The 16,551-nt window shown below is 36.2% G+C and overlaps 1 protein-coding gene across 13 annotated transcripts in view; it reads left to right on the top strand.

Moving 5' to 3' along the window:
- Positions 1-16,551, top strand: part of CSNK1G1 (casein kinase 1 gamma 1) — a 248,881-nt gene that overhangs the window by 97,137 nt on the left and 135,193 nt on the right. For all 13 annotated transcript variants that reach the window (XM_043983282.1, XM_043983279.1, XM_043983275.1 and 10 more), the window contains one exon: positions 7,772-8,195. In XM_043983282.1, coding sequence (XP_043839217.1) covers positions 8,015-8,195 — 181 coding nt within the window. In that variant the 5' untranslated portion in view covers positions 7,772-8,014. The remainder of the gene's footprint in view (positions 1-7,771; positions 8,196-16,551) is intronic.

Below are 16,551 nucleotides of genomic sequence, written 5' to 3'. Positions count from 1 at the left end.
TAGAGGTGATTCTTAGAAGAGGGTTGGTGTCAGCTTTTGCAAAGACAGAGACTGGTGATGGGAATGATTTTCAATGCCAGAGGAGAATTTGAATTTGTTCCTGGATATAATGAGTCACTACAGTTTGTTGAGCAGGAGAGTGACATATTATACCTTTGCTTACCTTGACAAAGAGACAATTTGGGAGGCCTAAATTAGTAAGGCTGTCTTGTTTTTTTTATATATACATATACACATACACACATACACACATACATACACATACATACATATATGTGATTAAAGAGGTGAGGAGTAAAGATGATGAGGAGATTGGGAATTGGGAATTCAATGGGAATAGCAATGACTTTGGTGAAAACAATTTGGACATGTTGCAGTTGTGGGGCCTCCTGGATGTACATTCAAAATATATTGTAGATAGTTGGTGATGGGGCATTGAAACTCAGGAGAAGTGGATGATAGGGTTAGATAATGTAGATATGAAGTTATGAGAGAGTAGATCTGGAAGTTTTCCTCATCTGGATGATTAATCCCATGAGGTCACCAAAGGAAAGAACATAGAGAAGAGAAGGCCTTGAGCCCAAGAGTTTCCACAGTTAGATCTATTTCTATTAATAATAGGCCGATAGGGGCAGCTAGATGGCGCAGTGGATAAAACACCAGCCCTGGATTCAGGAGGACCTGAGTTCAAATCCGGCCTCAGACACTTGACACTTACTAGCTTAACCCCCATTACCCCACAAAAAAAAAAAAAAAGCCGATAGTTATTAAAGCTGGAGAGAGGCAGTGTCTATTGGAGCTGGCCTTGTTGCTAGGAAAACTGGGGTCACATTCTTGTGTCTTAAACATACAGGTTATGTGACCCTAGTCAAATCACTTAACCTTTCCATGCCCGAGGTAATTCTCTAAGACTGTTAATTGCAGAGAAGTTACCAACTGGCTTTTGTTAGAAGGAATTTCTTCACCTGGGAGGTCTCTATACCCATGAAATCACAGGTCTGTCCCTTATATTTGTCTCTGTTAAAATCATTGATGCTAATACTTAATAGAAGAAGGCCTTTAATTTTATTTTAAGATGGATCCAATATAGGAGTTGAGAAACAGGGATTTTAAAAAAATCACTTAACTTTGCAATGTTTAGTTGCTTTTAAATAACATATTTGGGAATGGTTATGTTAAGAATTCACTTAAAATCATGAAATTGAACCATGAAAAGCTGACTATGGAGGTAGACTTCAAAGTTGTCTGATTTTCTCATCTTGTCTACTTGTTCAGCTCTTTTCTGCCTATTCTATGCCATGAAATGAAATGAGTTTCTCAGATTGTCCCCTCACTTTCCCCTAGGTAAGATAATGTGACTAATGAATCAAGGTCCATTTGGTGTCTGCCAAGATTTAACCAACAAGTAGCCAAAGAAAGTTATTACTAATTATTTTAAAGGTATTTCTGATAAGTTTCTCTCCTCTCCTCTCCTCTCCTCTCCTCTCCTCTCCTCTCCTCTCCTCTCCTCTCCTCTCCTCTCCTCTCCTCTCCTCTCCTCTCCTCTCCTCTCCTCTCCTCTCCTCTCCTCTCCTCTCCTCTCCTCTCCTCTCCTCTCCTCTCCTCTCCTCTCCTCTCCTCTCTCCTCTTTTCTTCTCTGTCTCTCTGTCTCTCTGTCTCTCTCACTGGTAAAGGAACAATACTTGTTTTCATTCTGCTACCACAGTTTGTTTAGTCATGGACATCTTTTTTTTTTTAATTTTTGCCACTGCTGTTATTGTGATATGCAGCACTTTGCCTAAGTAGCAGTGGAATCTATGGGTAATAGGATGTAGACATTTTAACAGAGTTTTTAAAGCATAATTTAAAATTGCATTTGGTAATAGTTGTGTAGATCTACCAGCAATGAAAATCTTACAATAAAGTCAGGAAAGAAATGGAAAAAAAATACCAGAACAAAAAAACAAAATAGGTCCAAACAAAATATAGTACTTTAGTACTATAGGGTAAAAGAAGGTGATAAAAAAGCCTCAGAAGAGAAGGAATAATTAATTGTTACAACAATAGGTTCCCCAGAAATGATGGAAGAACTTCTTGAGTGGTTTAAGCAAATATCAAAAGCTTTAATTAAGGAATGAAATAAAAATGAGAATTAGAACAGAAATTAGAGTGCTCAGAAGAATTTTAAAAGGCAGAAGGTAGTTTAGAATAAAAATACCTCTAAAAAGAATAGATTTGGAACTCAAAACTACTTTGATAGGAGATAGCCTCTCATAACAAAATCTGAACAGGGGAAGAACATCTGAGATCTCTTCAAACAAAAGCAACTAATCTTGAAGAAAAAGTGTCACAAGACCGTTTAAGAATTGTTGCTCTTCCAGAAAAATGTGATGAAATAAAAGACCTGAATAACACACTTAAGGAAATCATGTGGGAAAATTCCCTCAAAATATTAAAAGCAGAAAGCAAAGTACACATAATTGGGATCTACATTTCTACTAGAGATAAGTACAATGATCAACTCAATATCAAACACATTTTGAAAGTAGTGAGGAATAATGTATTCATATACGAATAAAAAAGATTGCTACACATTACTACTCATTCATGTGATTTTTTGGGGGGTGGGGTGGGGCAATGAGGGTTAAGTGACTTGCCCAGGGTCACACAGCTAGTAAGTGTTAAGTGTCTGAGGCAGGATTTGAACTGAAGTCCTCCTGAATCCAGGGCTGGTGATTTATCCACTGCGTCATCTAGTTGCCCCTATTCATGTGATATTAAAGAAAAGACTAGACTATAATGTGAAAATCAAAGAAAATCAATTTGAACCTTTAAAATAAAATATTCTGAGTTGAGAGCAGCAAATACTAATGAAAAAGGATGGTATTTTCAATAAAAGAGAAGCATTTCAATTCTTAAAGAATCAGAGATGATCATGAAATATAAGAAACTTAAGGGAAACAGGTCTATATAACTTAAAAAGAAAAAACATGCTAAATGTTTATTTTTGTCAAGGACAGGACAGGTTTTTTTTGGGGGGGGGGAAGGGAATGGGGGGAGTAGATCTCCCATTAAACAAGATGTTTATAAAGTGCCAGGCACAGTGCCTGGCACATAGTGTTGTTCAATTGTGTCCTACTCTTTGTGACTCCATTGTGGGATTTTCTTGGCAAAGATACCATAGTGGTTTTCCATTTCCTTCTGTTCATTTTACAGTTGAAGAACTGAGGCAAGCAGGATTAAGTGACTTGCCCAGGGTTATACAACTAGTAAGTATCTGAGGTTGGATTTGAACCCATGAAGATGAGTCTTCCTGATTCCAAGCCATTTAGCTGCCCTTCTATAGTAGGTACTATATAAATACTTATTTTCTTTCCCTTTACCCCTCATACAAAGGCCACTAAGAGGAGGTACTGTTGATGAAGGCCATTATATCATAATGAATCATGAATATGAATAATTCTGAAAAACACTGGAAGACTTTTATGAACTGATCCAGAGAATTAAGAGAACAATATTCACAATGATTATTACAATGTAAATTAAGACAACACAAGAAAACAATAGAATAGAGTGGCCAATGTTGTTTCCAGATGATACTAAAACACACTTTCCTTTGTGTTAAGAAATGTTGAACTATATGAACAAAAGGTTACAATATGTTATTTCAATTGTAATCTCCACATTAGATTGTTCTGCATCTTTTTCTTTCCTTTTCTTTTCTCTTCTCTTTTCTTTTTTTTAGTGAGTCGATTGGGGTAAAGTGACTTGCCCAGGGTCACACAGCTAGTAAGTGTTAAGTGTCTGAGGTTGGATTTGAACTCAGGTACTCCTGACTCCAGGGCGGGTGCTCTATCCACTGCGCCACCTAGCTACCCCTATATTTTTTTGAGTAAAGGTGCTATGGGGAAAGGCAGTAACTTCTTGGAGCTTCTCACACGATCATGAAAACTTCCAAATAATGCCATAAGACAATTCCTGGAACAGCAGAGAAAAGGTGCTGTGGTGAAGGCTATTTATTGGGAATTGATTGTTGTATCTACAAAATGTAGATACTTCTAAAAAATGACTAAGCAGATAAGGGAGATTATTAGTCTTTTTACTCAGAGAACAGTCTCACTTCCTATGGGTCTAAACATCATTGGTCCCCTGTATAACTGAAGAATTTTAAAATAAACTAACATAACATTGTCATACTAACTTGGTTCATATTTGGCCATATGGAAGAATGATAGTCGAGTCAGCATGCATTTTTTAAGTGCCTTCTGTGTGCTAGGCTCTGTGTTGAGCACTGGGGATACAAATAAAGGGGAAAAACAATTTCTGTTCTCAAGGAATTTGCAGTCTAATGGAGGAGACAACATGAAAACAATTGTCTATAAACAAGATCCATACAGGATAGATTTGAGATAATCTCAAGGAAGACCAGGAAAGGCTTCTTGCAGAAGGTAGAACTTTAGTGAGACTTGAAGGAAGCCAGGAAAGCCAGGAGGCAGAGGTGAAGAGGGAAAGAGTTCCTGACATGAAGGAAAGCTGGAGAGAATGCTCACAGTTCAGAGATTCGTTTTAATTTGTGGGAGGAGCAGGAAGCATCCCAGAATGTACAGCATGAGTAAGTGGTGAGCAGACTGGAAAAGTGAGATGAAGCAAGTTTAGGAAGGTCTTTAAAGGCCAACTCCCCAGTGGACTTTATATTTGATATTGGAGTTAATTGAATAGGGAAGTGACAAGGTGAGGTTGTGCTTAAGGAAGATCAATTGGGTTGGAAGATAGACTAAAGTAGGGAGAAACTTGTGGCCAGAAGACCAGTCAGCTCCAGGAATGAGGTCCTGAGGACTTGGGTGGGGGCAGTGTCAGTGGAAACAGGGTGTTTCAAAGGTAAATGAGAGTGATAAATTGAGGTTGACACCTAGGTTGTAAGCCTATGCTTCCGAGAGGATGACGATCCTTGGTAACCAATCCGGGTTAGAGAAATTCTTTAGACAGCAAAGTACAATGCAGTCTTTCAGGTTTTACGTAGAGTTTCTCTTCTGAAACACCAAGTACTCCTAGTGACCCTTAATACGAAGCAAGATGTAAACATAAAAGGAGATAATGTGTGTAAATTGCTTTGGCAAGTTTAAAGTGTTATATAAATAGCCAGTTATTGTTATTATTAGTATTTCCAATAAGGAAGTTGGATCATTTGTTTCTAGTTACATTTAGTTATTTATTTTTGGGATTTCTTCACAGCTTCTTCTAACTCCCTCAGATTTGGGGAAATCTCATTTTTGTGTACATTAGTTGCAGTACTATTTACTTTTTCATGTTTAAAAGAAATAAATTAAGGATAAATATAATCTCTCTTGTTCAAGTTAGAGATTTTTATATAGGCCTCTCAAAATGTTTTAGGTCCAAATACTTTTTTTTTTAATCTCGAAAGCTATGCCTGATTAACCTGTTTATCTGCTTTATTGAAAATTAATCTGGAGTGTGTATACTGTTTTCATATTGATTCTTGAAAAAAACTATTATTCAGTCTTTAAGTGATCCTTTTTAAACATTTTCAACCAACTAGCTTCATTTACTGAAAGGTTAATTTCCTTGTTTATATTTCTGAGTGACTTGCCCAGGGCCATATAAGTATACAGTGATGGAGCTGGTAGCAATCCAGACTGTCTAATACCAAATTCCAAATTCCTAATACCTTTTGTTGTCTTTTGATTCAAAAATCTATCTGTCCTACTTAATACTTTTATAATCATAGGTAAGTCACTTCAATCTGGAAATGTGTGCAATATTGGATATGGACCTCCATGCATGAAGAATTGGGTTGGGGGAGGGGCAGCTAGGTGGCACAGTAGATGTAGCACTGGCCCTGGATTCAGAAGGACCTGAGTTCAAATCCAGCCTCAGACACTTGACCCTTACTAGCTGTGTGACCCTGGGCAAGTCACTTAACCTTCATTCCCCCCCCCCAAAAGAATTGGGTTGGGGGTGTCTTTTTATATTTCTTCGTCTGAGTCATGCTTGATGTTTATAGTTTTGTTACATCCACTTTTATATTTTTTGTGGGTGGTCTGTCTTTTCCATCTCATACTCTGTTATCATGGTTGGTAATTTTAATACTTAAGTTCAAAATGTTCTCTCTCGAACCATGACTTACTAGTTCATCAGCCTCCTCTATTCTGTCTTTGTTTCATCTCATTCACATTCAGATTTTCTTATCTTTGATTTCAGTATCATCAGTGATGGTTCTACCTCCATAATCCAGAACTTGGTGCTGGGGATATAAATACACCAAAATTATATGTTTGTACTCAAAGGGTTTCACTTTGATTCTGCAGAAAAAACACATATGTTTAAAAAAAAAAAACAACTTAGCAATGTAAGATACTATATATATAGAGGTGATAGAGACAGTAGGTCTGTACAGATTTTTAGTGAAGGAAAGATCACTGTGGGCTTAGGTATTCAGCAAGTTTTATCGAGGAGTTAGAAATTGGGTTGGGCCTTTAAAAATGGTAAAACAGGAAAGTGGGGGTGGGGAGAAGGGATATTCCAGGTGTGAATAGTGTGGGTGAAAACTTGGAAGGAAGTAATGCCCATAACAGTTGGCTTAGTTTGGTGTCTTTGTGGGAATAAGAGGGTTTGAAAAAGGAAAGTAGTGAAAAATAACTTTAGAAATATAAATAGGAGCCAAATTATGAAGGACCTTGAATGCCTAATTCCTGAGTTTATTTCACTCAATAGCCACTGGAAAACCAATAAAGGTTTTTGAGCAGATGTTTTATTTACTACCAGTATTCCTTGGGTCAGGTTACTTCATAGTGTTTTATAGAGATCCAATCATTATTTTAAAAGAAAGTTTGTTTCTATGGATATTACTAGTCCTTGATGGTGAAAGGGCAGAATGAATTCTTGAGCCCTGCATGTACATTTTTCTGTTGTGTTGGTAGGATGTAAAATGTTTGGTCTGCTCCGCAAGCATATGTTACAGAACATGCTTTTCCTGGGTGGATGCACTTTAGGTCCTTTCTGGAGGTTTCTAAACTGACAAGTATTGCATGTTTGTTCTCTTAAGATATGTGTGCAAGTATACATAGGTAATGAAGACTAGTAAATCAAGTAAGGTTAAATTAGTCTAAAGTGTAGTGGCTGCTGCTGCTGAATATTGTTTTTAAAAAAGGATAAAAATTGCTTTCCTCACCTTAAATGTTGGAATTAAAATGTAAAATTCCAAAGGTAGTATGATTTTCAGAATATGTCAAATTTTATATTTTGTTAATATTTAAGATTTAAGAAACCCACACAAACAGTGTTTTTGTTTTGCTATTCTCTTTGACTCTTGGCTTCTTTCAAGATGTTTATTGTGTGTACTGTTGTACTTGCCTAGCATCATGGGAGGCAGAAGCCATCATGTAGTTACACCGTTTCACCCATACAAACAAAATTAACATACAAAATATAAACAACTTATTTTATATACAGTGATGAACTAAATTTGGTTTGATTCATCAAGCCTTAATAATTTTATTTTATTAAAGTCTTTTATGCCTCTTAGTATGGTGGATTACCATACTCAGTACCCTCCTGAATTTCTAGGTGAAATACTAGATAAATATTAAGCACAGATGAACAGATGAAGTCAACTTGAGGATGCTGTTTATTTTGTACATTCTTATATATTATATTATACTATATTATATTATATTATACTATATTATATTATATTATCCATTCTCATCAACTAAGTGTCTTTTCATGTTTTTGAAATTCATTTTTTAATTATGTTTCCTCTTTCTTCTCCTAGGTTTCAAAATATCTTCCTTTGCTTATAAGTCCTTCAGACTGCTTGTCCTCCAGGAACTAATCAATGGATTTTTATCATCTGATTGTGCATTAGGAGCATGAATATGGTGCCAAAAGACCTTCTTCCACTTCTCTGACTATGGTCCAAGCTTGATTCAGTGATTCATTTGGATATATTTCTGTTTTAAAGAGAGAAGTTCACATTGTTGCCATTCACCTGGCAGAAAGACTACATTGTAAGAACATGGACCATACTAATAGGGAAAAAGATGAAAGACAACGTACAAGTAAACCCATGGCACAAAGGAGCGGACATCCTTCTCGACCATCTAGTTCCACTTCATCATCTGGGGTTCTTATGGTGGGACCCAACTTCAGGGTTGGCAAGAAGATAGGGTGCGGGAACTTTGGAGAGCTCAGATTAGGTAAGAAATGGTTTATTTCAGGGGCTTGTAATTAATACCAATAACCTTATTAAGCTTTGGTGTAGTTTAAGACAATTACTTACAATTAAGTGAGAGGCTAATGTTTTGTTTTCATTTTTACTGTTTTTTTTTTTTTTAGTAGTAGTTAGGTAGGACCTAAGGTATATGAGCTATTACTATTTGGAACTATACCAATTCCTTATTCTATATCTCTTCCCTTTTATCCTGCTTGCCAAAAGTGAATTTTTTTCTTTTAAATCAATTTATGAGCACAATCTTTGGAGATTTAAAAAAAAAATCTTTTTGGAAGTTTTAACATAGGAATTGGTCTAAAATTCCAAGGCTAGGGGCAGCTAGGTGGCGCAGTGAATAGAGCACAGGCCCTGGAGTCAGGAGTACCTGAGTTCAAATGCGGCCTCAGACACTTAACACACACTTACTAGCTGTGTGACCCTGGGCAAGTCACTTAACCCCAATTGCCTCACTAAAAAAGAAAAAAAAAAACCAAAAACTAAAATTCCAAGGCTAAGATTCCTAACGAAGAAAATATTTCATCTACTTGATTGAGATTTAACTTGAGAGTGGAAGCTGAATGATAGTCATTGCAGTTATATAGTGTGTGGTTAGTTTATTGACCATATAACCGAACACTTAAGTCTCTTTAGATAATTTGGAGGAGAAAGGAAAAAAATGCTTTGCATACATGGGCACCAAGTATCAACCTAGGAAACTGGGAGATAGCCCTTTCTTGACTCCAATCTTCTTTTTTTCTGTTGGGCTTTTAGAATTAATGCTGATATTGTTAGAAATAATGGAGGTTAGATATATTAAGATTTATTCCAGAAAACTTTTAAGAGTTGAGAAGTGTGGTGGAGAGAAGACTGGCAAGAGGATGAAGGGGGAGGGTGTGGGTAAGCATTGCTTCTTTTCTTGGGTAGCTCCAGGGATCTTGTAGGAGGAGTTGATAAAGGTCCTTGTCCTGCAGAAATCTTAAGGGAAACAGAACTCAGGCAAAGATCTTTGCTTCCATTTGGAAATGTTGAGTTCCTAGGAATGAACTTCTTGTTCTCACTAATGGTGAGCTGGCAATCTTAGAATTTTAAGGCTTATCACATAGTGAAAGAATTTTTTCCCTCTCTTGAGGTATAGGTGTTGGAATTAGTAAAGTTTGTTAAAACTTCTGTAAGAAGTGATGAGAATGTGTGTTAGATGTGTAATTTCACACTGCTTGACTTCTCAGCAACTGTTGAATTGCTTTAACAACTGGTTTTGTGGATATTTATGTAATATTGACTGTTCTAACATCATAGTGGTACATGAATTAAATTGACTATGACAGACATTCATGAAAACATTGCTTATAGTGGCAATTTTTAATGCATACAAATCTGTACATTCTCAAACCTACATAAAATTATTTCTTCAAAACTCATTTGAGGGGCAGCTAGATGGCGCAGTGGATAGAGCACCAGCCCTGGAATCAGGAGTACCTGAGTTCAAATCCAGACTCAGACACTTAACACTTACCAGTTGTATGACCCTGGGCAAGTCACTTAACCCCAATTGCCTCACTAAAAAAAAAAAAAAACCCCAAACTCATTTGAAAATGAAAATAATAAATGGTCCCTGAGAATCCATTTGGTTTTAATCATCTATATTTAGATTTTTATATACATATAAGCATGTATATTTTTATATATATGTGTGTATGAACTTAAAAATATTTGTTTTCACAATAGTTGAGTATTTGTGACCCTTTAATGTTTCAAAGTCTATGAAAGATGATGTTTTAATAATCCTTATCTTGATCTGTCATATAGACTGAAAATGAAAATCAGTTTCCTTAAGAAATATTACAGTTCTTTTGACCTGGTAAAATTTCACTATTTTCTGTTTCATTTATTTGTTATAATACCTGGCAATGCTGTTTACCAGTTGCATATTAGATTCTAGGATAGAGGGTTATGTAATAATTTTACTCCCATTTATTAGTATAGTGAGGAGCATATAACATTGGACCTAACAGCGAAGTCAGTTGAGATGGACTATGCACTGTGAAAACTATAGTTTAGTTGTAAATAGGAGGTCCAGATGGAAAGGAAGGGAAATAAAGGCATAAAATAATTGACCCATAGGTTTCAGTTCATAATTATATCTCTCCCCCCCCCCATTGATAGGTACATAAATTTTGAAATTTTGAAGCTGAGAAGCAGGAAGTAATAAATAGTATTTTCTGTTCCTTAGCTTCCAGTTGCTGTATACATATAGGCCCATACTACCATCATTTTCATTTTTGGTACTTAGTGTGTCACAATAAAAACATTTTAGAGACTTATTTTTGCAAACTCCCACTTAATTATCAGAATTAAGAAACTAAGAGATCAATTGCAAATTGCTTCCTTTATTCTTTTTTCTAACAGTTCCAAAATTTGAAACAGAGTATATAGTTAGAAGTAGTTATCAAGGGTGTCAGACAGATTTTGTGCAAAGCAAGTCACTTTGAGATATCTATGTGATTATTGCCTATAAGCATATGGTGTTATAAGGATGTTCAGGGATAGGAAGATTGTCGAAATTGACATCAAGGGTATAGCCACAGGTAATAGAACTAAATATATAATGAAGGATTTGGGAATAAAATTAGTTCTGAGTTCTATTGATATTAAAGAATAATTCCCGCAGGAAGTGATTGATGCCCTGGGTCTTGAATCATTTAAAATAGAGAAGACTAGAGAATTCAAGGTCATGCTGCTCTTCTTAATTCTTGGCTAAGAGCCCAAACCCATAAAGATGTTTATATGGGCAAACCTTCCATTAACATTAATAAAACTGGTGTTATTTGGGATTTATGCAACCCATTGCCTCAGAGGAGATCAGGGTGTCTTATAGAATTGGAGGGTATCTTTAAACCAATTCTCAAAGATAGGTTATTTTTGAAATGTTATTCTAATTATCCTTGTGAACAACTGAAAGTAGGTTTCTTGTAATAATTTGTTGATAAGCACTGGGTAACTCATCCATGTGTTCTTACTGTGAATATTCCTTTTGTACATATTCCTTTTTTTTTTGGGTGTGGGCAGTGAGGGTTAAGTGACTTACCCAGGGTCACACAGCTAGCAAGTGTCAAGTGTCTGAGGCTGGATTTGAACTCAGGTCCTCCTGAATCCAGGGCCGGTGCTTTAATCCACTGAGCCACCTAGCTGCCCCCTGTACATATTCCTTTTGATAACGATTTTGTAGGAGAAGCCCCAATGTTTTTTGGCTAGGTAATCAAACCCTACAATTTTCAGTCTGTACACTACCTGAAGTATGTATTCCTAGTTCATTCCTTGCCAAACTAGGGGATGAAATGAAAGCAGTAATTACGCTAGTGATAAATTTCAGACCCTTGGATTTCCATGTGAGAATACCGTAAGAAAGTAAATACAATAAAGGGATTTTTAAAAAGTATTTATGATGTGTTGACAGTATTGGATAAGTTAATTCAAGTAGAGAAGAATAGAAATTTAGGCTGGGAAAGGACTCTCCCAATCCTTCAAACTTTCTTGCTAATGAGGATGATAATAATAATTATTACATTTTATTTGTACTAGACATATTAATTTCTCAAAGGCTTTCGCATGTATTTTCTCATTGAAATGTTTTCAACAACCTCACATTATAGCAAGAAAAGATGATTTACCTAAAGTGTTAGTGGGTTACATAGGATTGAAATCCGGTCTTTTGTTCCCCCATTAAATATTCTTAATGCTAATTTATGAGAAGGTCATCCAAAAATATTCTCATAATAGAATCCAAACTGGAAAATGAGAATGGGGTTTAACCCAGAAGAGTTTAAGCTTTAGAAAGCAAGAAAAGTCTCAGCACCGATTTAGAATAGGTGGTACCAGAGAAGAGAAAGTTGATACTCCTTTTTTTGGGGAGGGGGTGGGGGAGATGGAGGCAGAGAGGCAGTTGGGGTTAAGTGACTTGCCCAGGGTCACACAGCTAGTAAGTAAGTGTCTGGGGCCAGATATCAACTCAGGTCTTCCTGACTCTGGAGCCAGTGCTCTTTATACTGTGCCACCTAGCTGCCCCATGTTGATCCTCTTTAACAGTCATTAGAACATTGTTCATCAGTAATTTTTTTTTTTTTTGGTGAGGCAATTGGGGTTAAGTGACTTGCCCAGGGTCACACAGATAGTAAGTGTCAAGTGTCTGAGGGTGGATTTGAACTCAGGTCCCCCTGACTCCAGGGCTCTATCTACTGCACCACCTAGCTGCCCCCAGTAATTTATTCTTGCTTCCGGGGGTTAGTGCTGAATTTATCTTGAGTCCAGTATTTCATAAGGATCTATTGCTCCATTTTGCCTTGAAATGTATCTAAACTGTCATCTGAGGGACCTAAACTCCCAAACTCAATGTCAACTGCCACCACTGGGGTACAGGTTTTCATTACTTCATCATGCCTGTCCTGCTACAGTAGTCACCTCCTTTGTCATTCAGTCCATCCTCCACACAGCTGCCGAAGTGATCTTCCTAAAGCACTGACCTGTTACCCCCTTGCTCTGTAAACTCCAGTCGATGCCTATTACTTCCAGGATCAAATAGAAAATCTTCTGTTTGAAGTTTAAAACCCTTTACAAACTGACCCCTTCCTCCCTTTCCAGTCTTTTAACATTTTATTCTCCTGCACATGCTTTATGATTCAGCAACATTTGCCTTCTTGTTGTTCCTCATATACAATATTCCTTTTTAGACTTGGTACCTCTTCAGTAGCTGTCCCCTATGCCTGAAATGCTCTCTGTATTCATATATACCCTGGTTTCCTTAAAGACACCTTAAATTCCACCTTTAAGAGAAGACCCTTCTATAGGAGACCTCCCCTCTTTCCTTCCTGGGCCTTCCCTCTGAGATTATCTTCCATTTATATTCTATATATGTCTTGTAAATCTCTCTCTCTCTCTCTCTCTCTCCCCCCCTTTCTCTCTCTCACTCTCTCTCTCTCTCTCTCTCTCTCTAGATCTAATCTTGCTTGTTGTTTTTCCCCATTAGAATGTCAGTACAAGGACTGTGTTTTTCCTTTTTTTTGGTTGTTTGTTTTGCCAGGACTTAGCCCAGTGGCTGGCATATAATAATCATTTAGTAAATGTTTATTGACTCACTAGTAAAAGTACATTTCCCCATTTGTGTTTAATGAGTTTGTCAGAAAAGGGAATTTCTGGTTACATGACTGAATAATAAATAATAACCCTTCAATTGACCAAAATTAATTCAGCATTAAAAAAATATCTAAGTAGTGTTTTCTTAAAATTGATTGTGATAATAAGTAACCCTATTACCAGTGTTTAGGCCTATATCCTATAGTACCATGCAACCTTAGTAGTTAATTGAGATTTTCCTTGGAGTCTTTGGTTAAAGATAAATATTGGGGCAGCTAGGTGGCCCAGTGGATAGAGCACTGGCCCTGGATTCAGGAGGACCTAAGTTCAAATCCAGCCTCAGACACTTAACACTTACTAGCTGTGTGACCCTGGGCAAGTCACTTAACCCCAATTGCCCAGAAAAGAAAAAAAAAAAAGATAAATATTTAGAAAAGCCCTTATTGGGCAGCTAGGTGGTGCAGTGGATAGAGCACCGGCCCTGGAGTCAGGAGGACCTGAGTTCAAATCTGGCCTCAGACACTTGACACTTACTAGCTGTGTGACCTTGGGCAAGTCACTTAACCCCAGTTGCCTCACTAAAAAACAAAACAAAAAAAACCAGAAAAGCCCTTATTATCCATAGCCTGGCACATAAGTGATCAATGTTTAGAATACCTTAGGCTTACTAGTTTAGTATTTCCATAGTAAATTCAGAACCCTTGAGAATATTCATGTTTTAAGATTTCTGAAAAATTTTAGACCCACTATTGACATGGGGTTGTCAAAAACTTCCTATTTAGGATTTTAATAATGCTGATGTTTAAAAACCAAGGAAATATATGTTTGTCTTCCCAAAACAACCATCCATGGTTTTCTTTTCTTTTTTTTTTTTTAATGAGGCAATTGGGGTTAAGTGACTTGCCCAGGGTCACACAGCTAGTAAGTGTCAAGTGTCTGAGGTTGGATTTGAACTCAGGTACTCTCAACTCCAGGGCTGGTGCTCTATCCACTGTGCCACCTAGCTGCCCCCATGGTTTTCTTTACTTTTAATTGTAAAAGTGAATAGACCTTAAAATGAGAAATTCTTTTTAAAAATTTGATATTTTATTTTTCCCCAATTACATATAAAAAACAATTTTCAACATTTGTTTTTAAAATTAAGTTCCAAATTCTCTCCCTCCCTTCCCACCCCACTCATTGAGAAGGCAAACAATTTTATGTAGGTTATACATATGTAGTCATGCAAAACATTTACATATTATGTTATAAAAGAAAACAGACCAAAATTAAAAAAAAAACCAAGAAAAAAAATTTAAAAAGGTATGTTTTGATCTGTATTCAGACTCAGTTCTTTTCCTGGGGATGAATAGCATTTTTTATCATAAATCATTCAGAGTTGTCTTGGATCATTATAAAATGAGAAATTCTTAAAAAACACACACATAAAACCTTGTTATCTATCCAAAGGATGTATTAATATTTGTAAGCATACCTTCCTAAAAATATTTGCCAGAAAATTTTTTATTGTCATTTAAAAAAATTATATTGATATTTTTTGTTAATATATCACCTTTACCCCCAATATATCCTTTTCCCTCCCCTAAACAGATAGCCATTCTATATAACAAAGACTAAGAAAAAAGAGAGGAAGAAAGCCAGTTCATCAAACCAAGTCTGAGATTAAGTTGATTGTTCTAAACTGAGTCCCCTACCTGTCACTTTAACATTGAGGTTATCTTAGTGAAATAGGGAAAGATAGTAGGTTCATTTGTAAGTAAAAAACTAAGGCCCACACGATTGACTACTTTGTTCTCTTCCATCTCTGAAGTCTGTGACAAAAAGTGTGAAAAAAAAAACAGCACAAAAGGATGCTTCTAACAGAGGTGAATTAGCTAATGCAGTGGTATCCTGTCCTATGGCATTCCTTCCTATCTTTTAAAATAAGATGTTTAGTCATGTCTGACTAAAACATGTCCTTTCTATATACTTGTCCTGTCCTCATCATTGTCAAGCCAGATTAAACTAATGTATCTTATAAGGTACCTGTATATCAAACTTGTCCTAAAATGATACATAATAAAATGAAACATGCATATTAATAGATTCAGTGCAAGTATAGGCATTGTAAATTCTAGTGATACTTTTCCTATTAATACGGTTCATGGAAAACCATGGTATTATGAAGTGATAAAGCACATACTTTTCAAGTAACTGGGCTTACCCTGTTATAATTTACCTCCCTGGGAGATTGGCCTCTCATTTTAAAAATTGTTTAAGAAATATCTTGCTGCTTAAAATTTTAAAGGAAACTTTTAAGTAATCTCTTCTAACTCATGTTTTTGGACATTTGCTAAAGTTTCTCTCAAGCTCTGAGGTATCAAGTTCCTTGCTAAGAACTGGACAAAAACATTAGAGGAATAAAGAATTAAATTCAATTAAATTTCACTTCAGTTCAAACAATGTTTATTTGGTTTCTCCTGTATGGAAATGTATAAGGCACTTTGAGAGAGCGTAGTAAAAATAAGTAAGATTCCTTGTCCTGAAAGAGTGTAGAACATGTACCTAAATATTAGTAATATTGTGTATATAATCCAAGATAAGTACCATAAGAAAGGTACAAAGTGCAATGGGAATGCAATTGAAGGAGAAACTACTTTTGAGGTGACTCATGCAAAGCTTCCTAGAAGTAGTATTTGAGTCTTATCTTGAAGGCTCTATAGCTGCTGGAGTGAGCCAGAGGGGTAAAGAAAGGCTTTTGGGTTCCCTTTTACCTCTTTTCCTGTGCCCCTTATATTTATTGTTATGATAGTGATAATTTTTTAAAAAAGTTAACATTTATATTTCAATTACTGTGTGCCAGGCACTGTGCTAAGTGGTTTATTAGCCTTACAACAACTCTAAGAGGTAAGTACTGTTATTTTCCCCATGAGGAAACTGAGACAAACAGCAACTGCAACCTGCTCAGGGTCATTCAACTAATGAGTGAGGCCAAATTTGCACTCAGGTTTTACAGACTCCAGGCCCAGTGTTCTTTCTATTGCATTACCATGATGATCATGATGATGATGTTTACATGTGCATAGAAAACAACACATTTTTAACCATTTTAGAGTTCTGGGAGTTTTAAAGCACTATATAGAACATGTAGGTTAATTGAAACTCCCATCCCTCATTGTGTTTAAATTACTTTTTTTTTTTTTTTTTTGGTGAGGCAATTAGGGCTAAGTGACTTG

This window comes from Dromiciops gliroides, chromosome 2 (genome assembly GCF_019393635.1).
Source record: "Dromiciops gliroides isolate mDroGli1 chromosome 2, mDroGli1.pri, whole genome shotgun sequence".
NCBI lineage: Eukaryota > Metazoa > Chordata > Mammalia > Microbiotheria > Microbiotheriidae > Dromiciops > Dromiciops gliroides.
The sequence above is the reverse complement of the archived record's forward strand: the minus strand, read 5'-3'. Positions and strand labels throughout refer to the sequence as shown.